Source organism: Panicum virgatum, chromosome 9K (genome assembly GCF_016808335.1).
Source record: "Panicum virgatum strain AP13 chromosome 9K, P.virgatum_v5, whole genome shotgun sequence".
NCBI classification, from domain to species: domain Eukaryota; kingdom Viridiplantae; phylum Streptophyta; class Magnoliopsida; order Poales; family Poaceae; genus Panicum; species Panicum virgatum.
Window position 1 is genome coordinate 11,075,165 of NC_053144.1, and position 25,239 is coordinate 11,100,403.

The 25,239-nt window shown below is 49.6% G+C and overlaps 1 protein-coding gene across 1 annotated transcript; it reads left to right on the forward strand.

The window, feature by feature from the left end:
- The first annotated feature begins 3,607 nt into the window (after positions 1 to 3,607).
- On the forward strand, positions 3,608 to 9,039 carry LOC120650100 (putative ABC1 protein At2g40090). Its single transcript, XM_039927120.1, has 11 exons — positions 3,608 to 4,033; positions 4,180 to 4,305; positions 4,564 to 4,659; positions 4,754 to 4,854; positions 5,521 to 5,557; positions 5,881 to 6,099; positions 6,175 to 6,286; positions 6,837 to 6,928; positions 7,014 to 7,193; positions 7,784 to 7,897; positions 8,501 to 9,039. The coding sequence occupies exons 1-11, from the start codon at positions 3,719 to 3,721 to the stop codon at positions 8,699 to 8,701; spliced, it is 1,593 nt and encodes a 530-aa protein (XP_039783054.1). The 5' UTR covers positions 3,608 to 3,718; the 3' UTR covers positions 8,702 to 9,039.
- The last annotated feature ends 16,200 nt before the right edge of the window (positions 9,040 to 25,239 follow it).

Genomic DNA, 25,239 nt, shown 5'->3' on the forward strand with positions numbered 1-25,239 from the left:
CTGCTCTCTTGCTTGCGGCTCCGGGACCGGCTCAGCAACCGGCTCGTAAACTGCTTCGTTCGCAGCGTCTACACGTATTAAAAGATGTCATGCAAAAGTTAAAGCGGTGCAATGAAATGATGCAGGGCACTCAGAATGCAATACGACAATTAAAAGAAAGAAATGACTTGGCAACGATTTATTAGAGATTTAATTATGAACAAGCAAATAGAACCAAATATTTCTCAAGTGCAACCTATTTTGATCCTAATGCAAGAACACATGGGCTAAGCTGGAACCAAACCACAGTTAAAAAGGTACATTGCAGAAAAGAATTTACTTCATAATAGAAAAAGTAAAACTGCGGCTAGGAGCTAAACACTTGCAAATTCTTAACCTGCAGATATGACATAGCAACAAACTTTTACCAGCATGAAAATAAATTGGTACCACATGCAAGAAAAAAAATTATTAACAACTATTGCGAAAAGAAAGCATTTATTTTGCCCCTAGCCACAATAAATCGAACATTAAAATATTTGCAACATACACAAAGCTTCTACACAAGGAAATTTTCCAGTGGACTACCCGTGCAAATAGTAAGCTACTGCCAATGTTTCATAATTTTCAGAGTATCAAAACAGTAGGAATAAATTAAACAAGCTTAAGCACAAAAAAATCTAAAAGGGGCAAAACTGACATTTAACATGCATGGATATATTTTTTTCTCTGAAGATCTTGATTTAAGTCAAACAAAATTTAGTTTGCATTTTTAGCATTTTTCTTTGTTTTTTTATGTATTTTGGAAGCGTCACATGAAATGAAACAAAATCACACGACAAAACTACAGTGTTAGCACAGCCACGCCATGGCCCCCAGGGCCATGGCCGGCGGCGTGGCGTGCTTGGCTCACCGGCGATGGGACAAGGCGGCGGCGGGGCAGGGCAGCACGGTGGCCAGGGGAGCCCTGTGGCCCCGAGGCGCGCGGCGGGGGCACCCGGGCCCGCGCAGGAGCAGCCCGCGGCGTGCGCCGGCGGCACAGCCCGGCGAGCACGGCGGCGTTCCGACGCCGGCGGCGCGGGATTTGAGCGGGGAAAGGGATGGGGAGAAGGAGGAGGTCGCGGGGAATCTCACCGTGCACTTGAATCGGACTAAGGAGGGCCGGGAGAGGGTGCTCGACGGGAGAGGGCGGAGCTCCGACGACCAACAATGGCGGCCGGCCGGCGGAGGGGCAGATTCGGCCGGGGATTGGCTCGAACGGGCACGGGATGGGGCGGAGGAGGTGGGGGGCAAGGCAAGGGAGGTCGGGGCGTGAGGGATCAAGCGGGGGCGGCGAGGTTTGGCCGGAGGGCGGCGGCGGCGGGCTCAGCTCATGCTCGGCTCGGCGTGAGCGCGAGGAAGAAGGAGGGGAGGGGAAAACGAAGACAGCACCGAGAGGAGAAAAGCACGAGCTCGCAGCGGAAGGGGTCGGGGCGCGATGGCCGACGCGTGGACACGGACGTCGAGAGCGGCGGCATGCGGCGCCGTCACGGCGTGAAACAGAGAGAGGAAGGAGGAGAGATGGACATGGGGCAGTTTCGTAAATAAACTGAAGTTCAAAATGTAATTGGTAAATTCAGTTTTTCTCCTTCTTTTTTGGTCTCAAATGAAAAACTTTTGAATACAAAAGTTGTTCAAAATTTTGAAATCTTCAACTTTTGTTTCAGGCACTTTTTCATTTGAATAATGGTTTGAAAGATAAAATTTGAAACTTGAGTGCATTTGAAAATGTCCTATTCAAAGCAAAATTAAAGGTTTTCTTTAAATTTCGTGCTGAAACTTGAAATTTAGCCAAAATGAAAGTTGGAGAGGAAGAAAAGTTCTACAATATTGATGTTGGGCAAAAGTTGATTCGAGTTTTAGATTTGGGAGAAAACAGGGGGTCAAAGCTAAGTCAATAACTGAAATTTAACTAAGCCTACACGATTAACACTAATAACCATACTTAAGTGATGATTAGCGACTAAGCACGGAATTAGCACCTAAATTAACACCTAAATTAATGTGTCTGCGCCTGCGGACACGTGGCGGCTCCGGACCTGCCCCAGGCGGGGTGTCTGTTCGCTCCCCGCTGAGGGGTCCGGATAGTATATGGGGGTCCGGGACCCCGTGGGAGGTCCGGGGCCCCCGGCTGTTAAGGTGCGGAGCTTCCCCTCCTCAGGGACACGTGGCGTCACCGGACCCGTCCCAAAGCGGGGAGCGGGTCCGGGGCCGTTGGCCTGGTGAGGTAAGAGCCGGACCCGTAGGGCCCGGCTGCAGTAGGAGTGAGTATCCCTGTTACAGGTACCGACATATATATCATAATGGATCTAAGCTGCTCATTCGATATTGCAAATATACTATCTTTTTCAGTAACTTATCTAATTTTGTATAATTTGAATTAGGACAACTCTGAAATCGTTATATCTTTTGGGAGAGTAGGAGCACAATTCGAGCCCTAAATTAGCTGGTGCAAACACATTGTAGCCACACCCGCACAATATAACAATTAGATCAAGTTGCACGATGGTAATACTTTAAAATATAAATATTTTGATCAACAACCGTGAATCTCTATTTATGCACCACGACATGAATATAAAACAAAAACTTACCAGCCTACTATTTATGATGTTTCACACGTCCAAAGAAAATGTTTGTAGCCTAGGGGTGCGTTTAGTTGGTGAAAAAGTTTGAATTTTCATATTGTAGCACATTTCATTGTTACTTAACAAATAATATCTAATCATGGACTAATTAGGCTTAAAAGATTCGTATCGTGCTAATCCGTTAGACTATGTAATCAGTTATTTTTTTTCAACTGTGTTTAATGCTCCATGCATATGTTTGAAGATTCGATGTGACGAGTACCGTATGAAATTTTTTGAAAGCTAAACAGAGCCTAAGGAAACAATCTTTCTTCATGCACAAAATCGCAGTCACGCACAAGTCGGCTCTATACAATATTGACCTCCTATTACTTCAACATAATGAGTGTGTACCACCTCAATAATAATGTAACTCCAGCCAACATGAATCCTTTAGCAACTAGTCATATGAGTGTGCTTGACACAGCTCCAACTCTGAGAACTAGAGCTATGAGCGCATTGAAGAAATTTGGTTAATCAAGTTTTCTATCATTGGGTTAACCATTTCATTTTATCAAGCTCCAAAAGAAATCTGTCAATTTAGATTTCTCTACGTTTTTGTACTAAAGCCCTATTAGTTCAAAATTTCCCCGAATTTTGAGAGTTTCAAATACGCCACACATTTTCTTTTCGAAAGCCCATTAAGAGCAAGTTTTTATAATATCGCCGAGTCTCAGCCGGCTGCCGGCTGCCGGCGTCAAAACTGCCAAATCATCTCATGGTAGTGGTCATTTAATGCACAGTAGTGACCTAGAAAGCCTTTCCACCAACCGGAAGCGGACGTCTAGCCAGCCGCTGGCTTGTTTCTCTCTCCTCCTCTCACTCCTCTCACGTCGGACCCAGCTGGTTTCACGCTGATCATAATACCTGCTCTTAATTGCTCTCAATTGAGCAATTGACCTTGTGAGTCGTGACACCGTGGCGTCGGACCGTCGGTATAAACACGGAAGTGATCGCGGGTTCACAGCCACACGAATCCCGTCGGAAACAAAGCCACCTCGCCCGAATTCCTCCTAACATCTTGCGGCGGAAGAAAGAGAAGCCGGGAACAGGAGAGCCGCGTGCCCCGACCCATGTGGCGGCGGGCGGCGACGGCGGCGCTGTCGCTGGGCGTCGGCGCCGGCGCGGTGGCGGTCGCCAGCTCCGAGGACCCCGCCGCGACGCTCAAGGTCTGCACGCACCTGCCCCCGCGCCTCCTCCGCGACTCCGTCACGGCGGCCACCATCGCGTTCGACTACAAGTGGTCCCTCTGGGGCCTCGAGCCGGGCACCCCCGCGTGGCAGAGCGCCAAGCACGACACCCACCTCCGCTCCGCCAACCGACTCCAGGAGCTCTGCTTCCGCAACGGCGGCATCTACATCAAGCTCGGCCAGCACATCGCCCAGCTGGTGAGGACTTGGCCTCTGGTATTGTTTCAGTGATCCGTGTGATTCGATTTGAGAATGATCTTAAATGGTGACCATTCGCTGATTTGCTTGTGACATAGTGTGATTTTTTAGCTTCCTGTCTGAGTGTATTTGTTCGCTTGTTTCAGGAGTATGTCGTGCCAGAGGAGTACGTGCAGACGATGAGGGAATCGATGCTGAAGAGGTGCCCGGTCTCGTCGTACGAGGAGGTCCGCCAGGTGTTCGCCAAGGATCTAGGAGAATCGCCAGAAACTGTTAGTGCCTTGCTTACATCCTTTTTGCATTACTGTTTGTGTGTTTTGAGCAATACAACTGCCTGTAGGAAGGCTGCTGAATAGTAACTGGAGCTGAAGTGTGGACTGACTTACTGATGGCGTATTATTGATCTTGTGTCCGTCACCTGTAGAATTCTAGATACTAGCGTCAAATGGTGGAATTTTCTAACTAGAGCACGGCATGTTAACTTGGAATTTCGTCATTTCAATTTTTCTTCTCTGTTCTGTGGTGCATAGGTTTTTGCAGAATTTGATCCTGTGCCACTTGCAAGTGCTTCTCTTGCACAAGTCCATGCTGCACGAACCCACGACGGGCAAAAAGTTGCTGTTAAGGTAGGCATTGCAGCCTGTCCTGAATAAATTATACCAGTAGAGGTTGAACCATTGTTTTCTTCCTCACACTGTATCTTCCCATCTTGATCTCCAGGTTCAGCACGACCACCTGACAGATACCAGTGTTGTAGATATAGCTACTGTGGATTTGTTAGTGAATGCTCTGCACTATATTTTCCCTACATTTGACTACAGGTATCGCTTCTGAACAGTAGCAACTTTATCTTTTTATTTCTTTTATTATTTTAGAAATCACAGTCTGCTTGATGAATCAGTAAAAAGATAAAGGCAGTCATTTCCTTGAATATGCTTAACTGTACAGCTTAATTTGTCAATTAGAAATTGAAATTTTGGTCTCCAAGCTCCCTAGTTATCCAGTAGGTGCATGTGCATGATTGAGGGCATGCTTAATGTTTTCCATAAAGAATACTTTGTACATTTAAATTGGAATAAATTTTTCGAGATTGACTAATGATATGTTTTAATAGTTGATAGTTCCTAATAGATCCGTGCAGATACTTGTGACGTGCTATTGAAATTCCTCTTTTAGATCTTCATCGCAATCAAACTCTATCTTTCTTTCTCCTTTTTTCTGTATTATGCAAAACCGAAGATGTTATGAGCAGTTCGTTTTAGAATATAAACGGGATAAACGATTAGATTTCGTGGCCTTACATCAATCTTGATATAGTTGGCCCTAGTTCTTCATCTCAAGTTTGCATTCGCAGTGCCTGTTTTGCACACAGAGCTCATAACCTAATTTTATGTCAATGGGACTCCAACTCCTTGGTTTCCATGCTACTTTTTAAGTTTCATGCAGAGCTCATTTTCCATTATTGCTCAATAACTGCTTTCATGCAGGTGGTTAGTTGATGAAGTTCGAGAAAGTGCCCCTAAGGTACCTTCCTAGTCTTGCCTGACAATATAATTTCCTTTCTATGGCCTCTTGGATTTTATTCTTTCTTTTTGCGTGTTACCAAATAAATGAACCTGATTTTACCATTTGTCAGAATTGTTGAATGTATTAAACTATTAATTGCTATGATTTCTGCCCTGTTAATGTTATGTTTTATGCTAATCAATATTCTTTCCAGTAGCCTGTTCACTTTGAACTTGAAAATTTTATGCAATTTAGGGTGTGCTGAAATCAAAGGAACAGCAATAATGATAATAAATAATTAAAACTGGAGCTATGAGTAACTTACTGTTATGATTTCTCAGGAATTGGATTTCTTGAATGAAGCCAAAAACAGCGAAAAATGTTTGGATAACTTTAGAAGGCTGTCTCCCCACATTGCTGGTAGTATCTATGCTCCCAAGGTTTATTGGAATCTCAGCACATCTAGAATTCTCACCATGGAGTTTATGGATGCCAAGGAGGTAACTGATGTTCATGGCATTAAAGCAATTGGAATTCACCCTGTTGATGTTTCGAACCTAGTAAGTTGCCATAGTGTACTCATTTAATAATCGTACCAGTGATATGTTAGAAATACTCACCTTTAAGATGTCTAGGTCAGTAAAGCATTTGCCGAGATGATTTTCAAGCATGGTTTTGTTCATTGTGACCCCCATGCTGCCAATATGATGGTCCGACCCATGCCACAAGACAGCAGGAAAAGTTTTGGTGAGAATCTTTGTATCTAGCATCTAGAATCTTAATACAACAACAACAACATAGCCTTTTTTCCCAAGCAAGTTGGGGTAGGCTAATCTAGAATCTTAATATCCTTAAAAAATTGTTAGTAGGTTGCTTTATCGCGCCATGACCTTATGTACTATGAAGTACGCTCTGCTGAATTAGGAGGTGTGTGAGATGCGAAATTTTATAAATGGTTTATTTATACCCTCCTAGGATTGAGAGTTGGTTACATCGTGCATTGTGGCGTACACTGGCGGACCTATGTGGACTGGCCCCCCCTTGGTCAAGCAAATTTCTATAAGATATGGTGTATTAGCATAATTATGTATTGGTAGATTAGCTAAATTAGTTAACTTAGCAATGACTGGCCCCTCCTTTCATATGCCTCACGTTTCGCCACTGGTGGCGTAAATAGTTCTTTCTATGTACATCACGGCATCACCAACTTTCTCTGGTCCAACATTTTACATGTGTAGCATAGGTCATCTGAAGAATTATAATGGCTAACTTTGTAATAAATATTCCTTAAATGTAGGTTGGAAAAGGCCGCAATTGGTTCTTCTCGATCACGGTCTTTACAAAGAGCTTGATTATACTACTAGGATAAGCTATGCTTCTCTTTGGAAGGTGACAATGCTGTTACAGTTCATGTATGAGTTTTCTGATCAGTAGCTGGTACTAATTCCTCTCTGTGATTTTTTTTTCAATGCAGGCACTTGTTTTTGCTGATGAAAAAGCAATTAAGGAGAACAGTGTCAAACTTGGAGCTGGGGAAGATCTTCATGCACTGTTTGCTGGTGTTCTCACTATGAGGCCATGGCAAAGGGTGATTGACCCATCTCTTGATCATCTTGTCCTAGACAGAAAAAACACTGATTATTCTGAACTACAGGTATATATGCTGTACACTTTTGTGCCCCCAATGGCTGTCCATGGTACCACAGTAAATGTAACTGTGAAAATGAATATCATTTGTTGAACAGTGTAAGAGTATCTGTAGGGCTATGAGACTGAGGTTTCATCATGCACTTATAGAAAGATTCTGAGATTGCTGCTGGTTATTTGGTTTGGTCATTGTTCATCAAGTTAATAGGTCTTTGAATCTTGACATAGCCAGCAGAAAGAAAACAGACTACAAACTGTTGAATCACCCAACACCAGCCATACTCTCTCTAAAATGGGAGCAAAAGGAATACATATCCACTACATAGTGTTTACTTGGAATTTTAACCTACTTCCCGCATTAACTAAGATTTAAAATCTTTTATGTTCCTAATTTATATTGAGTATATAGGCTGGTATTCTCCTTGCTACAACAATCATATTATTTCCTAGTCTTAGATAATTGGACTTGTATCCATTATTATGTTTTTTTTTTCTGATCCTGTAAATAGAGAATTGCGTAAAAAAAGGTTCTTGCGGACCTTTAGGTCCTTGGTATGCATCCTTACTCAATTACTTATACTTATTTCTTGTGGACAGAATTATGCCTCATTATATTTTTCTGAAATTTCGGAACTGCTTAGGAGATTACCAAGGGTCATCTTGTTGATGCTTAAAACAAATGACTGCTTACGTGCAGTCAATCATGCCCTGGTAAGTGTATGGAATTGCAAGCAATCTAGCTTTATGTTTGTTCTCATTTTTCCAGAATAAATGTTTGGGTTCTCATATCGTGCTACATATTGTCAAATTCTTTTTTTTCCTAAAGTTTTCCCATTGTGATTCAGTCATGGGCCCTATGTGTGGTGAAGGGGCAAAGGGCCCAAAAATGTTGCCTAGAAATTTTAGGCATCAGGCTAAAATTTTATATGTTTGAACTAAAAATGATTTAAGGGCTGAGTTGGATTGTGAAGGGTCCATCCCTACTCCCAGCTAGTGTTGGCTCTTATCTTGCTTTAAAAAGGGAAGCATGGGATTGAGCTTCCGGGTTTGTTCATCAAAGATGCTACATGGGCTTGAAATTTCAGTAGCATTGGCAATAATCAGTTATCAGGGGATAAATATACATTTTCTTCCAAAAAATCTTCAAAAAAAATTCTAATAGCCTGATACATGTTTTTCTCTTTATATACCAGGGGTAAATTCATCCTTCTCTCCTATTTAAGTAACATATTTGCACCTGGGATTTGAAACGCTAATGCTAGGAGTAGCCAAATTGTTTTGGCCCCATTATTAATATGTGATCTCCTTTGACAGGTTGGAGGCACTTCCTTGGAATCATTTATGATCATTGGACGTGTCTCCTCTGAAGCTGTGCTGGACGCTAAAAGGATGAGTCAGAGGTCCTTTCTAAATAGGTTGATGATATGGATGGATGAAGTTACGCTGGAAGCTCGATTCTTTAGTTTGAAGCTGATGTTGTGCTTTATGCAACTTAGGAAGTTGTTGCCCAGCTAAATGCAGCTTGGCGCATCAACAGTTTTCGGGCCGTGGAATTGTGAAGTTGATATCTAGTTCCATATCTTTTGAGAGAGAAAACCTGGCATTTTGCTTAGCTTGCCATTCTTTCTTTCTGTGTGCATCAATTCTTTCATCGACCATTGTTTCACCATGATTGGTCATCATGGTACATATGCTCTCCAGTACAGTTGGTGACAATACGTTCATTCTGATAGGTGGATACAAGTATACAAATTGCTGTCGTTGACAAATGTACTAGCACAACTGTTTTTTTTGGAAGAAAATCAACATTGACTTGGAGCAAATTTGGTAATTTGATGAAAATTTGAACTGCAGAATCTGCAATAATGATAATTGGGAGATGTGAATCTTCATTTTCTTTTTTTTTTCACTCTGTGATTCTAGGATGAAGGATGAAACAAGCATATAATTCAAGAAAGCAACTGCCGAACGTTTACTCCACATATCTTGGAAGAGATACACTTTATCTTCACCGCGCATGCATGGCTGAGGGTCAGACAGATGATAATTAACGGTCTGAGTTAGCTTGAGCAACTGAAGAAAATCAAATTACCCCATATTGAGAAACACTAACTATAAACATCCATTGCCATCAGCAGAGAAGGATGCAGATACAAAAACTTAGATAAAAGTCTCAGTTTAGTGCGTCACATGTAGCCTCTACAAATTTCGTTGCCCGTACTCAAACCAACCCGATCTTGTTCTCTTTCCGCAAGACAGTCTCGGCGCCAAACATCCGTGCCAAAGTTATCTGGCAGTCATCATCCGTCCCAGGACTCGGCGACCTCCCTTCTCCGCCGCCGCTGCCGAGTGGTGGCCGCTTCCGGTGCTTCCTCATGTGCCCGCCGAGCGCGCGCCCTGTAAGGCACTCCGTGCCACACACCTTGCACCTGTACATCGTCGTCGTCGTCCTCACGACGACGACGGCCTTCTGGTTGGGGATCGCTGCACCAATGCCCGTTTTGTCGCGGGTCATGGAGTTGCCATTGGCGAAATCATCGCCTGATACAGCGTTGCCCTTGCTGACGAGGTCAGCGTTGCCATTAACATGTTCATGCCCACGGCCGTCGACACCTGCAACGTCGGCGACGACAGTCTTGATCTTCCCATGGCCGCCGCCGCCATTGGCTTTTCCACGGCGCGCTGCCACTGCGGTCATCTTGTCGTCCTGGGCCGCAATGCCGCTGGCAGTCTCTTCGTTCGTTTCAGCCACGGCGGTCTCATCTTTGCAGCAGTTACCAACGCCGCCGGCTTCGCCGACGTCGTCTTCGAGACTCGCTGCAGCTGCAATGGCGATCTTGGCCTTCTTCCGGTGTCCGAGGATATGCCCTCCGAGCGCCTGGTGACTTTCAAAGCACCTGTCGCACTGGTTGCAGAGGAAACGCCCGGAGGTTGCGGTGGGCGGCGCGCCAGTCTTCGCCGCCGCCGTCAGATCACAATCGCCATCCTCCTCGCAGCCCGGAACCCTTCCCCGCTTCTTCTTGACCGCGTTCTTGGATTCTCCTCCCCTTCTGCGAGCGCGATGCTCGTGCGCCGCCTCCGCCTCCGACTCCGAACCCGAACCGCTCGGTGGCGTCCGCGCCAACGGCGGCGCGACCGCGACCAGTTCGACCCGGGCCTTGTTGGGCGGCGGTGGGGCGTCGTCCAAGATCTCCCGGCCGAGAGGCCTCTTCCTCCCCCCACCGCCTCGCTCGGAATAATCTTCTTCGTCCTCTGTCGCGTCGTCGCCGTCGTCATTCGCGGAGCTCGCGCCGCGATCGTCCTCCGCGCGACGGCCAGGCTGCCGCGCGAGGAACACGAAGCGGTCGACGTCGTCGTCGTCGGAATCGGAGTCAGAGCAGTAGACATCCCCCTCGACCACCACCATCTCTTCGGCCTCTTCTCGGTCGATCGCCCTCGCCGTGCCGTGCGAGTCTGCTAGCGGCCGATCGACCTAGCGGCGGCGCGGATCCGTGGAGGAGCCGGACGAAACCGCGGGGGCGCTGCTTGCCTCGCGGTGGCGCGCGCGTGTGGAAAGCTGCTCAGGCAGGGCGGCCTTGCTAGGGATTATTATTGGAGTAAATTCCCTGTATGGCCTCCACGAAGATGCCTCTTCCTTGTGTGGCCCTTTTTCATTTTCACTTCCCTCTATGCCCCGATCGAAAATTGAGTTCCTTATATGGCCTTCCGTCCATTTTTGGCACTTGACGGTGTTAAGTTGAGGACAAAAAGACCATTTTACCCCTGTTTCAAGTAACATTACATTAGATCGAACACAAACTTCGCACAATACTTGCTACAGGTCGGCACCGCGGCCCGCACCCCATGGGCATGCTGCGGCGCACGGTGGCGCGGCGGGAAGCAGCGCAGGGGAAGCTCGCGGTGGCACAGGCGGCCCGGACGGGACGACTCACGGTAGCACAGGCGGCTCCCTTGCGGCGGCGGCGAGCGGGACGCGCCTCCTCCTCGCGGCCGAGCTGCAGCGCCCCCTCCCCCGCGAGCCGCTCCCTGCTCGACCTCGCCGCGACCACGTGCCCCTGCTCCGGCTCGAGCTCGCCATGGGGCGCCGCGGCCCTGCTGCTGCTTGAGCTTGCCGCAGCGGCGCGCCCCTGCTCCGGCTCGAGCTTGCCTCGCCGTGGGGCAGCGGCAGCGGTGCGCGCGCGTTCGGGCCGGCGGGGCAGCGGCAACGGTGCGCGCGCGTTCGGGCCGGCGGCGAGGCAACGGCAGCGTGCGCGTCCGGGCCTCCCTACCCATCCCTTGCCGGAGCAGCGCGTTCGGGGGAGGTGGCAGCTGCAGCAAGCCGGCCGCGCCCCTCCCCTCCCCTATGCCTTGGTGGCGCCCTTGCTCCCCTGCTCTCTCCGCCCCATGCGGAGCAGCGGCGTGGGGCTACGCCGGTCGGCGCGCGGCGGGCGCGTGAGAGCAGCTTTGGTCGGCGTACGGGCGGGCTGTGGGAGGGGCCGCGTCCGGCCCAAGGGCCGTGCCTGCGCAGGCTGGGGTAGGGGGTGACGAGCCACGCCCGCGCGGGCTCGGCGATGGGACGTGTCCCGGCGAGGAGGCCCGCCGGCGCCGCCACAGTGAGGCGAGCTGCTTCCGTCGGTGAGAAGAGGGCGACGCAGAAGCGGCGTCGAATCCTGCCCTCCGCCCTGCTCGTCCTCCGTGGCTCGGGCGTCGGCCAGGTCTCGGGCGACGCCGCCTCCTCGATCTCGATCTTCTGCTGTCACGTGGTGGGAGAGAGAGGGTTGAGGGTAGTTTGGTCTTTTCCCATATTCATATAACGTTTCCATGGGTGCGCGCGTAACGGAAGCTAACAGAAGGCCATTGAAGGAATCAGTTTTTTTCATTTGGGCCATACAGGGAACTGAAAATAATGAGATAAGGCCATAGAGGGAAGTGGGATCTTTGTTGAGGCCATACAAGGAATTTTCTCTTATTATTGCTGCGGGGAGCGAGCGAGGCCGCCCGCAGCTCACGGGCACGCTGTTATTATAGGCGCGGTTAGGGCCGTGGGCTGGAAGCGCCGCGGCAGGCGGAGGGGGATGGGCCGCGACCCGACTCGGATTCAACTTGGGTGGGTGGGGCCGAAAGAAGGCCGCTACTTGGGTCGAGCCGAGTAATTGGGCCCAAGAACATAACGTGCAGGAAAGTTTCAGTGATCTCTATCATCTATGGTGCTGATTTGTTACCGGATGAGCCCAGAAACAGAGCATTCAGTGATCAGGTGCCTGGCCGTCTACAGATTGAGATTAAATGTCAGACTAGCCTAGTATGCCACAAAGTTTCCTTCTAATAAGCTTGGAGATTGAGAATCTTGCTCGAGAAATAAAAATTAAAGTGCTCGCACCTATTCACTTTGTTCGGCTGGCTGTGGATGGTGGCTGGTGCTGATTTGATGTGAGAGAAAAATACTGCTGGCTGGTGCTGATTTGGTGTGAGAGAAAAGTACCGCTGCTAGTTGCCAGCAGAACAGAGTGATTGATTTAACCATGGTGTGTTTTCAATTAACTATATGAAGTTTAGGAGGCATAAACAAATTTACCGACATTTCAACGCGGACATAAAGTGACACGTTTAGATGAACAAGATCGAGCTCGGCTTCTCCTTTTCACGGCCTTCGTTACTGCACATCACGCGCCGTACACACGAGCAGCCAGTACGTGACAAAAGCACTGGCAAACCTTGTCCTCCGATCCCCTTCCCTCCCTCCCGCACAAATAATCGGGACGCCAGCGCAAGCGGACAAGCGCGACCCTGTCCCGGCTGATGAGCCGAGTGGGGGGGGCGTCCTGCGGCAGGCACCACGCCGCGTCGCGAGAGCATGCGCACCGCACGCATCTCCACGCGGAGCGCGCGGTAGTGGAGGCTGGCGTACGGCACGCGGCCGGTGTGCGCGCACCAGCGCATGCAGGCCAGGCCAGGCCACGGCCTCCCTCCGATCCACGGCGCGCGGCAGAGAGCTGGGGGCCAACGCCTCGCCGTGCTCGCCAGGACGGCAAGCAAAAGGGCCCCGGGCAATGCAACGCAAGCAAAGGCTGCCTGTTGTTGTAGCGGGGGAGGAGGCGCAGAGAGCAAGGGAGGCAGGCAGCCAGCAGCTCAGCGTCGCAGCTTGGCTGTGGCCGGGCAGGGCGCCGTGCGTGAAGCGGCTCGGCGTCAGCACGCGTGCCCCGGCGGCACCTCGCCCGGCCGCCAATAATTATTGGCCCGTCCACCACGCCGGCCCGATCCGATCGATCCCCCCTTGTCCCGGCACCCGGCGGGCAGTACGAGCTAGCGCGGGACCAAGGGGAGAGCGGCAGGGCGAGGTCGCCTTGCCCTTGCGCCGGCCCCCGCACCGCACCCGCGGTGGGGCGGCAGGCAAGTGGCCAAAAAGACACGCCGGCAGGCCGGGCAGGGGGCTTGGCAGGCAGCGCGCGTGTACTGCCGCGCTGTTAATTTGTGGCACCGCACCAACCCGCTTGAGGTGGTACCGGCCGGGCAGCGGAAGATCCAAGGGGGGGCGCTGCCGCTGCGGGGTCGCCGGCGGCCGGGCCCGGTCTGGATTCTCGATCGCTCGCCCCGGTTTGCTTTCCTCGTTTATGGTAATGAAACCAGATCCCAGGCAGCTCAGGGAATTGCCACTGTGTGTCCCCGTGGAACTACGTCACGGCAGCGGCAGCAAGCAACGCCCGTGCAGCAGGTTTTCTGAGGCCATTATTTTACGATACGTTGTTTGAACGTGCTGGTATTTATTGATAGAGATGCTAACCTATAAGAGCAAGGCTAGTAGATTTCGTCTGCTCGCCGGCATTTTGAGCTCAGAGTGCCGCGGGGGGGGGGGGGGGGGGGGGGGGGCGACCGTGAAGTACCCCTCCGGCCCACTCCTCCCCGATCCTTGGCGCACAGAAGACGCACCAGCTCACACACTTGCTCACCGACTAGCTTAGCTCCAGCGATCGGCTCTACACGTGACGAATTTTAGGTGGCGGGAGGTGGAAGATAAACAGTAATCGCAAGAGAAATTTGCGCTCGAACGCCCGGCGCCGCACGCCGTTCTTCAATTACTCGCCGTAGTATGATCAAGAGGTTACAACAGGGCTTTATAGACCGGTGGACGCACCCACGACCCACCCATCGCCCTGGAACACTGGCACGAGCCGCCGGTTCCGCCATGGCGCGCACGACGCGCTCAAACGTGTGCGCCACGCTCCGAGGATGCCGCGGCCAATGCGGGCGCTCCAACGGCCACCGCCCTCCGCGCGACCAACGCGGACAGTTCCTTGATCACAGCTCCACGATCGCACACACGATCAACGCGACGGCCGCATGCACGCACGCTCTGCCGCACTCGACACCCGCGCGCACATCGCCCTGGCGCGCACACACACAGCCAGCCACGAACGCGATCATGCGCACCCACACACGCACACTCTAGCGTCGTGCACACCCACACAGCGCCGGGTTTATTCCTAACAATCTCCCCCTAAACACGGCGCCGTACGCCGCTCAAAGCAGCGCTGCCTCCTCGTCGGCTTTGGTGAGCAATGCCTCCTCCTTCTTCGGCTTGCGGCAATCCCGCGCGAAGTGGCCGCGAACACCGCAGTTGAAGCACCTCCCGATCCCGGACTTCGCCTTGTGCCGCGCCTTCCATTCCGCCTCCGTGAGCAGAAGTTTCTCATCACTACCATGACCACCGGACGGCGTCTGTCCGCTAGTGATCTGAGCGCGCCGCCGAGACCGCTCGTCGAAGGCCTTCAGCCGCCCGAGCGCCTCCTCGAACGCCATCTTCTCGACGTCGCAGAACTGTTCGATCCCCGCCACCGCCGGGTACAGGTGATCGGGCACGGTGTCGAGCAGCTTCTTCACCATGGCGGCGTCGTCGAGCGTGGACCCGAGGCCGGCGAACTTCGCGGCCATGCCGCTGATCTTCTCGGCGTAGTCGTCCAACGCATCCCCGTCCACCATGCACAGCTTGTCGAAGTCCCCCTTGAGCATGGCGAGGCGCGCCGTCTTGACACGATCGGCGCCGACGAACCTCGTCTTGAGGCTCTCCCAAACTTCCTTCGCCGTCTTCTTCGTGGACACCTGCATGAGGATATCCTCAGGCAGTGCCTGAAGGAGCTGCGCGCGCGCCGTCTTGTTCTTCTTTGCGTCGACCTCGGCGTCTGCCGCCGGAGCCACGGCCTCCCAGAGGCCCTGCGCGTCGAGGATGGCCTCCACCTTGATCGCCCACGCCGTGTAGCTCGCTGGCGACAGCACCGGGTAGGACATCGACACCGAGCCTCCCCCGGCACCCTGCGGAACCAATGCCATAGCTTCGGGCTCGAGGTAGTAGCGCAGGATCTTGGGCATGTACCGGCTCTGATGCCACTTGTTGGAGATTCTAGGATGCAGAACACCGCCGCCACGCAGAAACAGAGTGCCGCCGAGGGGGGGGGGTCGACGGTGAAGTCACCCCTCCGGCCAACTCCTCCCCGATCCTTGGCGCGCAGAAGACGAATTTTAGGTGGTGGAAGGTGGAAGATAAACAGTAACCGCGAGAGTGTTGTCGGTCGAAACCCACCGGCGAGCAGCGACAGGCAACACGAAGAGCCGGGAGGTCGCCGGGGCGCTGGCAGACACTGCTCCCTCGTCGACGGCCCGCAATTCCAGCAACGCGCCGCGGCTTGTGAAGACGCAGGGCGTGCCACCTGACCTATACCCGATCAGGAAGGTGCGGACGTGCTTGCAATGATTTGCCTGCATACACAAACACATGGAAATATAAGTCCGAGCCGTGGTCGGCTCCCCGGGACGACTCTTGCATCGGCTTTAAAGAGCCGATCGAGTCCCGGTGTCAGATGAGATCTGTTTGCATCCGGATATTGATGATTAAAGCGAATAACTGTAAAGCTGCTTCAATTAAATCTAATTGATCTAATCCACAACGGTAAAGGCTTCACTGCTAGATCGGAACATCCTACACGTGACTGGGCCTAATAAACGTAACAGATAACTAAACCATAACCAAAACATAGGCCTAAGAACTAGCAAAAGCCGATTCTCGGATCAATTCCCTGTTAAGACTAAAGCAAAGCATCTAACACGCCACCGGATCGTCCAACCTATTTGCAAGGCCTAACCTAGCAGATATTACGCCAACTCTTAAGAACAAGAGCAAACCGTAACAGATCAGATCTACTAAACATGAAAGAAGCAGGGTGTTGTCTCTGTGCAACTAATCCTATATGACAAGAACTAGCATAAAATTGAAACGTGACTGCACAGAGACAACATGATGTTCGTAGATAATAAACAACAAGGCACGATAGATTTACTAAAAGCCATGCTACAAACATCAAGATAACTAGCATTACTCGCCATAAAAAACGCTTCAGTACGAGTAATACTAAGGTAAAAGCAAGAACAACGCTGCCCTGATCGCGAGAAGCGATCAGGGCAGCATGACGCTTACTTGGATGAAACCCTAGGATTAGGGGTGGCGATGCGCCGAGATTGTTGTTTGCGAGACGTGATGACGCTCTCCTCTCATGAATAACATAGGGTACATATTTATAGTCCGGAGACTTGGGAAACAATCTAAACTAATCTTGTCCCGATCGGACTCTATCTCTAATCTTAAACTAAATCTAAGATACATGGCCCATGTGGCCCAGATGCTCATGCAGGAGCCGATTTACAAGTCTTCTTCAATCTTCTGCTTTAAGCCCATCTTGCTTTCGGCCCATAAATTAATCATGTTAATTTATGGCGATAACACATGCCCCCTGGTTTTGGGAATGATAGTTCCAAAACCAATCTGTCGCTTCATCTTCCCGTTGATGCTCATTAAACACACTGCAACCACCAAGGAAGACGCAACGTCTCTGCAACTGGCTTCTCGTAGTACGTGAAAACTGCCGATCCGTCTTCAATCTTTTCACTATTTAATCTCGCCCCGAATCGGCTCTTCTTCATAGCGAACTCCTTCTTCCTCCCAAAGCCAGTAGCACAGAAAAAACCCCAATCCTTCACCAGCCATGGCCATCTCTTCTTCCTCCGACTCCAACTCCTTCGGAGACTCTCCCTCCTCCTCTTCTCCTTCTTCTTCCCCCCTCCCTGCTTCTTCCATCGACTCCATTCCGGAGAGTCGGGAGCCGACGCCGGAGTGGGACCCAACTGCAGCACATGAAGCGCTGGCTCCTCTGCACTGGGACGCAGAGGAGTTCGACTTCGGGGTCGTCTCCGAGGAGGACGAGCCCATGACTGAAGGAGAAGACCTCCGGTTCTTGTTCCAGGAGGAGTCGCAGAACAGCGAAGAGGAAGACCCTTCTTCAGACGGAGTCGATTCCTCCTCGGAAGAGGAGATCGACTCCCCTTCTGACGACGACGAGCCGATGGGCGGAAAGCCCTTTCGGTTCCTCGGGTCCTCCGAAGAGGACAGCGAGGAGGAGAAGAGCGGCGGCGGCGACGGCTGGATCGACTTCGGGTCCGAAGGCGGCAGCGATGACGACGACGACAACAGCGACGACGACGGCAGCGAGGATGCGCCAGCCCGAAGCCCCAAGCGCCGTAGGTACTAGGTACCTACGAACAGTAGCAGTAGCTTTGTAGGGGTAGGATCACAAAGCCGAAGGATTATTTCCTTTGTAAAATCGGCTTTCCTTGTAATGAACTTTCCTTTAATGAAATCGAATTTCCCTTCAATTCCATGTGTCTTCGTTTACTTTCCAAAAAGCTGATGGCAACGCATCAGGCTTCTATAAATATCCAAGAGCCGACGGAATTCAAACTAAAAGCAACCAGCACAAGAGTAGAGTATTACTTCCACCTTGAACCGAACTCTTGAATCCGAGCATAATTCGAAAACCAAGCTCCACAAATTTGAGCAAGAACTCTCCAAGCAGCCGGAACTCAAATCAGAGCCTACAACAATCAAACCCTAAGTCAACGGATCTGAACCATGGAAGATTCTGCAGCTCAGACGACAAACTCTGCAATCGATGATGCGACAATCTGCGGCCTGAAGGTAATATTCGGCCTAATCCTTTAGTTTTCTTCAGCTTACTAAGCTTCTGAAACTGAAACTCTGAAACATGATATCATACACATACTTCTGAATTTCTGAACTTCAGGTGTCAGACATCCTTCTGCCGCATCCCCCAATCCAAAATCTTTCTGTCTTGGCCCACAAACCCATGAAAACCCTATAGACTTGATCTCTTGTGAAGCAAATAGGATCCCTTTTGTGAGTCAAAACATCGATATGAACCTCTGGGCCGACTGCTTAAGAGCCTGGCCTAACCCACCTGAGAGCTGGATTACATGGTACAGCAGAGTAGCAAAAGCTCATATGCCCTTATGGCAGGATTTGAACATAGCCGATGCACTTAGTTTATCATTGTCTCCACTTGACAAAGATGAAAATCTTCTGAAAACCATCGGCTATTTCTGGTCTGATGCTATGAACTGCTTCCTTTTTGGTCATGGACCCATGACCATTACTCTGCTAGACGTTACCATGACCACTGGCCTAGACATTAGTTCTCCTAATCCTGCTGCCCACAAAATGGCAGAAGTCCCCTTCAAACTTTCTTCCAAAGTTAACTGCACAAACTGGGGCACTTACATGAATCAGCACATGAAAAAAAAGGTCCAGTGACTGAGAAGGAACACACAGCCTTCCTAAATCTTTGGCTAGAGCACTTCATCTTCTGTGGTCCTTCTTTAGCTCCAACCAAGAACTATCTTCCCTTGGCCTATCACCTGGCCCATGGTAATCACATCGGCCTAGGCAAACTCTTCCTTGGACAAATTTATAGATATCTCCATTTGATGACATCTAACCTGCTTAACCACAAGAAACTGAGAACTGGAGGCCCTTGGTGGTTTATTCAGTTGTGGGCACAACTGTACTTTCAGCACCATATCCCAAACTTCCAAGGCCTGACCAAGAACTCTTTTCCTGACGAAAGTGGCAAACCAATCAGATGTACCAGCTATGGCCAAGCTTTATTTAGACTTCCTGGCAGCAAGCTGAATTCAGCAGATACAGCAAATTGGTTCAGAATCTTCTACAAAGGACTAGATAATCCACTCTATTTCCCATTTACTGAATCTGAATCCTTTGAGAACCCAACTGCCTTCAGATTAGATAACTTTGCCGATGACGACAGCACTCGGCATTTATACTCTTTAATGATCCGACCTGGCTTCCTCCCTGTTGGCATCAGCACCTCTAATAGAATTATCAAGCCAGGTTATGAATCTTACCAACCAGCCATAGCAGCTCGGCAATTTGGCCTAGGACAGGTCCCTCCCCACTTCCATATTCACCACTTGGTGGAGAGCAGAGCCGATCTGCCTGACGGTCTCACCAGTTCAAGATGCTATAGCATGTTTGATGACCTCCACATCCCAATACCAGCCGATCTGTCCTTCACCTCTTCATCAATCGGCTTTGATACTTGGTGGAACATGTGGAAAACTCATGTCTTCATAAAAGCTCTAGGTCCTCGACTGCAGCAAATCGATCCTGAATACGTAATCCCCGAGGAAGATGTACTAAATTTATGCATTTTGTTCCTTCTAAGTCCTTTATCCCTTTCTCTTGGCTAATCCTGCTCACCCTGTTAGCAGCAACAGGATGGTCCAAAACCCATGACCAGCAACGGGGAGCCATTCCACTTTCTCCCAACTGTCCCTGATGTACTCTTCTACAAGAGATCACCAACAATGAAGAAAGTGTCAATGACCATTCGGCCAGACTTACTTCAGTCGGCTTCCAAGCGAAGACAAACTTCTGCAATCGTTGCCCCCCCCGAGTCTTGACCAAGAAAAAGAAGATGATCGCAAGGCGAGTGATCAAGAAACCAGCACCAGCTTCTCCGAGTCCATCAGAGTCCAACACCAACCAGGTAACTCATCTTTCTAAAACTTCTTCTTCATTTCATATATATGTACTCTGGTTGACTGTAATTCTATTCCCAGGATGCAGCTGAAGACATCTCCAATGCAGAAAGCCCAGTACAACATGAGATAACTGCAACTCTGACAGAGGCAAACGAGAAACAAGCCGATACGGTTGATGTTCTTGACATCAACACCAGCTCTAACAGGACGGATGCTCCTGAACCGCCTAACACTTCTTCAGAACAGGTAACATTACAAAACCAGTTCTGAACTAGCCGATAGCTCCATAGATGCATCCTGCTCTAACTCCAGATATGTCCATAGGATTTTGACATTTCAGGTTTACTTTCCTTTGACCCGGCATCAATGGGTCTGACTGTCCCTGGAGCAGAGACATCATCTTTGTAGCAATTGGCTAACTTGGCACATCAGCTTCAACTCATCAAGGATCTACTATCTGCTCCGGTCACTGCTCTGGTTGATGATTCCAGCAATATAAAGAACATCTTCGAGCAAATAGAAACCCAACTCCCGGAGCCGTTGCAAATCAAGCTCTGGCCAGCCAGCAACCTTCCATTCTTTCGGATGGAAGCACAACAACGAATGGAAGCACGTCGCTCTCAAACTTCTCTGAAAGCTGACATTACCCAAAAGTGCAATGCCCTTAACCAGAAGAAGGCAGCTCTAGATATCAAAGTTGACGTGTCTGCCAACATGAACCGACTCGACCTCCTGAAGAAAGAACTGGTGGAACTCGAAGAAAAAGTCCGCACCACCAAGGAACTCATCCAGGCCGAAGAAGCTTCCATTGCAAAGACCAAACAAGAAACCCAGGAAATAACCGAGCAGATACAAGCAGAGTTTGCAGAGATAAGCACCTTGAGTCGGCAGATAGTAATAGGCGATGACAAGGATGACGAAGTAATCATAGCACGAGCAGACGTCGTCCGCACAGAAGCCATCCATGTCATAGAAGAATTCCTGAACCAGTAGATAGGCTCAAGATACAATTAGTACTGCCTGTTAACCTGAAACTTGTAACTGTTTTAAAAACATCTTAAGTCGATGGTTAGACATCGGCTGTCTTGCTTTTTATATATATTTTACTAGCCAACTCAACGTGTTGGCCCCTTCTCTCCCTTTTTTTACTGGCCAACTCAACGTGTTGGCCTGTCATCATTTTTTTTACTGGCCAACTCAATGTGTTGGCCTATCATGATTTTTTTTACCGGCCAACTCAATGTGTTGGCCTATCTCTTTTCTTTTCCTCTTTTTTTTACTGGCCAACTGAACGTGTTGGCCTGTCATCATTTTTTTTACTGGCCAACTCAACGTGTTGGCCTATCATGATTTTTTTTACCGGCCAACTCAACGTGTTGGCCTATCTCTTTTCTTTTCTTTTTTTTTGCGGCCAACTCAACGTGTTGGCCTATTACACTGTAGCCAGATGGATCTCATCGGCTTTTGTCACTCACTCTCCCACATGCTCGGGAAATACTTCTTGAGGTGTTGGCCATTGACAGCAACAGGAAACTTGACACCGTCCAATTCCTCGAGCATGTATGCATTCCCAGGCAAAACCTGATCAACCTTGTACGGCCCGTGCCAAGTTGGAGACCATTTACCAAATTTTTTTATCTTTAGTTCCCAATGGCAATACTGCTTCCCAAACCAAGTCTCCCACCTGGAAATTCTTAGGCTTGACCCTCTTGTTGTATGCACGAGCAACTTTAGCCTTATTTTCTTTGATCTTCTCCAGCGACCAAAGCCTTAGCTCTGTCAGGTCCTCCACGTTGTCATTCATCAAGGCTGCATACTGTTCAGTTGTCAGATCATTCTGGAACTCGACACGCCTTGATCCGGCCGTGATCTCCCATGGTAACACAGCGTCTTGGCCGTAGACTAGATGGTACGGCGACGTCTTGGTGGACCCATGACATGAAATACGATATGCCCACAAAGCTTCTGATAACACCTCATGCCAGCGCCTAGGATATTCATCGATCTTTCTCTTTATGAGCTTGATGAGGCTCTGGTTGGATGCTTCAGCCTGTCCATTAGCTTGGGCATAATATGGAGATGATCTGATCAGCTTAATTCCCATGTCATCGGCAAACTTCCTGAATTCCTCTGATATAAAGACCGATCCTCCATCGGTCGTAATGGTCTGAGGAATTCCAAATCTGTGGATGATGTGCTCTTTGACAAAGCTGATCACATCTCTTGACGCTACTGACCTCATGGGTACTGCCTCCACCCACTTTGTGAAATAATCTGTGGCAGCTAAGACCCATTGGTGACCCTTGTTAGACGACGGGTTGATCTGACCAATCATGTCCATGGCCCAACCTCTGAATGGCCACGGCTTGATGATAGGATTCATTACTGATGCTGGCACTATCTGAATTTTGCCAAACCTCTGACATGCCTGACACCCTTTGTAATATTTGAAACAATCTTCAAGCATAGTGGGCCAGTAATAACCCGATCGCCTAATTAGCCACTTCATCTTATGAACCGATTGGTGAGTACCGCAGGCTCCTTCATGAACCTCATGCAAGAGCCGATTTGACTCTGAAGGTCCCAGATATTTAAGTAGTAGTCCTTCCAAGGTCCTGTAGAACATGTCATCCCCTATCAGAACATACTTCATAGCCTTGAGTCTTATCCTTCTGGGTGCCCCCCGAGCCGAATCCTTCAAGTAATTGAAGATATCGGCTCTCCAGTCTCCGGGTTCTAGAAACTTAACCTCCACGTCAACTCCATCAGCTATTTCCCTGTACCAGGAAGCCATCTGTGCCAAATCATTGGCTTTATTGTTCAGAGTTCTGCGTATCCAGTGAAAATTGATGTACCTGAATTGTGACATCAACTCACGACACTGCATCCATATCGGAAATAGAGCCTCGCTCTCACATCTATATTCTTCCGTGAGCTGAGAAATCACCAGCTTTGAATCTCCAAAAATTTCCACCGCTTCTGCACCAGCTTCAAGGAGCAGTTCCATCCCTTTGCGAACGGCTTCATATTCCACCAAATTATTGGTGCACGGGGCAGTCATCCTGATGGAAAAAGAGTAAGTCGCCCCTCGAGGCGACACCAACAGAATTCCCACACCGCATCCATCATCATAAGCCGATTCGTCGAAAAACATAGCCCAAGCATGAATAAATAGTGCAGCAATATCCGTGCTGATCCTGTCTGCAATAAGATCCGCCAGTGCTTGTCCTTTAACTGCTTTTGTAGGCTGATACCGAATATCGAACTCTGACAACGCAAACATCCATTTCCCTAGCCGGCCTTTCAGGACAGGAGCCGACAGCATATGCTTTATGACATCCGATTTGCATATGACAATTGTTTCCGCCGAGAGCAAAATATGACGAAGCTTTGTACATGTAAAGAATAAGCAAATGCAAAGCTTCTCAATTTCAGGGTACCTGGTCTCGGCGTCTAACATGCGCCTGCTGAGGTAGAAAACCACCCTCTCCTGGCCGTCGTGCTTCTGGACTAACACCGAAGCAATGGAAGCATCACCCACGGATAGGTACACGTAGAACGGCCTATCTTGCTAAGGAGGAACCAACACTGGAGGCTTGGACAAATATTCTTTAATTTCATCGAAAGCTTGCTGCTGTTCTGCCCCCCCAGCGAAACTCATCATCGGATTTGATCTTTACTAAACCCATGAACGGTTCAATACGCCCAGACAGATTAGAAATAAATCATCTGACAAAGTTAGTTTTACCGATGAGCTTGTGCAACTCTTTCTTCGTAGTTGGTGGCTTCATCGTCTTCACGGCTTCTTGACTTTTCAGGCCGATCTCGATTCCCCATTCATGCACCAAGAATCCCAGAAATTGACCGGCCGATACTCCAAAGGCGCACTTCTTTGGGTTCATTTTAAGCCCAAACCTTCGAGTCCGCTCCAAAACTTGACGCAGATCTTCTAGATGCCCCCCCAGCTGATTTGGACTTGACCACGACATCATCAATATAGATCTCTACCAATTTGCCGATGAGATCATGAAAAATGTAATTCATAGCACGTTGGTACGTTGCACCGGCATTTTTCAGTCCAAAGGTCATCACCAAATATTCGAACAAGCCGACCGCGCCTGGTACTCTGAACGCGGTCTTGTTCACATCTTCTGGGGCCATGAAGATTTGGTTGTAGCCGGCATTACTGTCCATAAAACTCATCATCTTGTGGCCGGCAGCTGCGTTGATCAATGTCTCTGCAACAGGCATCGGGTACTCGTCCTTTGGCGTCGCTCTGTTGAGATCTCTAAAATCGACGCAGACACGCCATCGGCCATCCTTCTTTTGCACCGGTACCACACTAGAGATCCATTCTGCATACCAGCATGGCCTGATGAACCCAGCATCCAACATTTTCTTCACCTCTTTCTTGACTTCTTCTAGGACTTCGGCCTTCATCTGTCGTGCTCGTTGCTGAAACGGCTGAAACCCTTTCTTAAGCGGGAGCCGATGCTTGACGATGCTTCTATCCAGACCGGGCATCTCGGTGTAGTCCCATGCAAAACAGTCCCGGTAATCTTTCAGTAGTGCGATCATCTCCTCTCGCAAGGCCGGATCCAACTTCTTGCTGATAAATGTCGGCCGTGGCTTATCCCCAGGACCGATGTCAACCTCTTCCAAATCATCAGCTGACGTGAACCCGTATCTGAGTTTGCCGTCATCTGAAAAACCAGCTGCGAACGCAAGCGAGTCTTTGTTATCCACAAGATCAGCGGCAAACACAGGGAGATGACAGGAAAAAATATTTGGCCAACCGCACGGGCTGGCCGCCTCTATAATTCCATTATCATTCGAAACCAAATAGTCGATGAGTGGCCAACTGCCAGAGCAGGCCATCGTGTGTACATGATGTAACAATTCCGAACCCACACAGGATTTTTCTATTTTTTGGGGCCGATCACTGGGACCGGCCTCTCTATTTCTATTACATCCCGTAGCATGCCAGGATGCGTCTACTCTGTGAGGCCAGTGGATAAGACCAGCCTCAGTCCGTTTTTTTGTCGCCTCGATCCGATCACAGTATTCCAGGGCGATCCCTGAGATCGGCTCCTGCCCTTCCGCATCCCAGGCATTCATGTCTGCGAGCGAGACCTCGCTAGAGTCATCTGCACGGACCACCTGCACTTCAT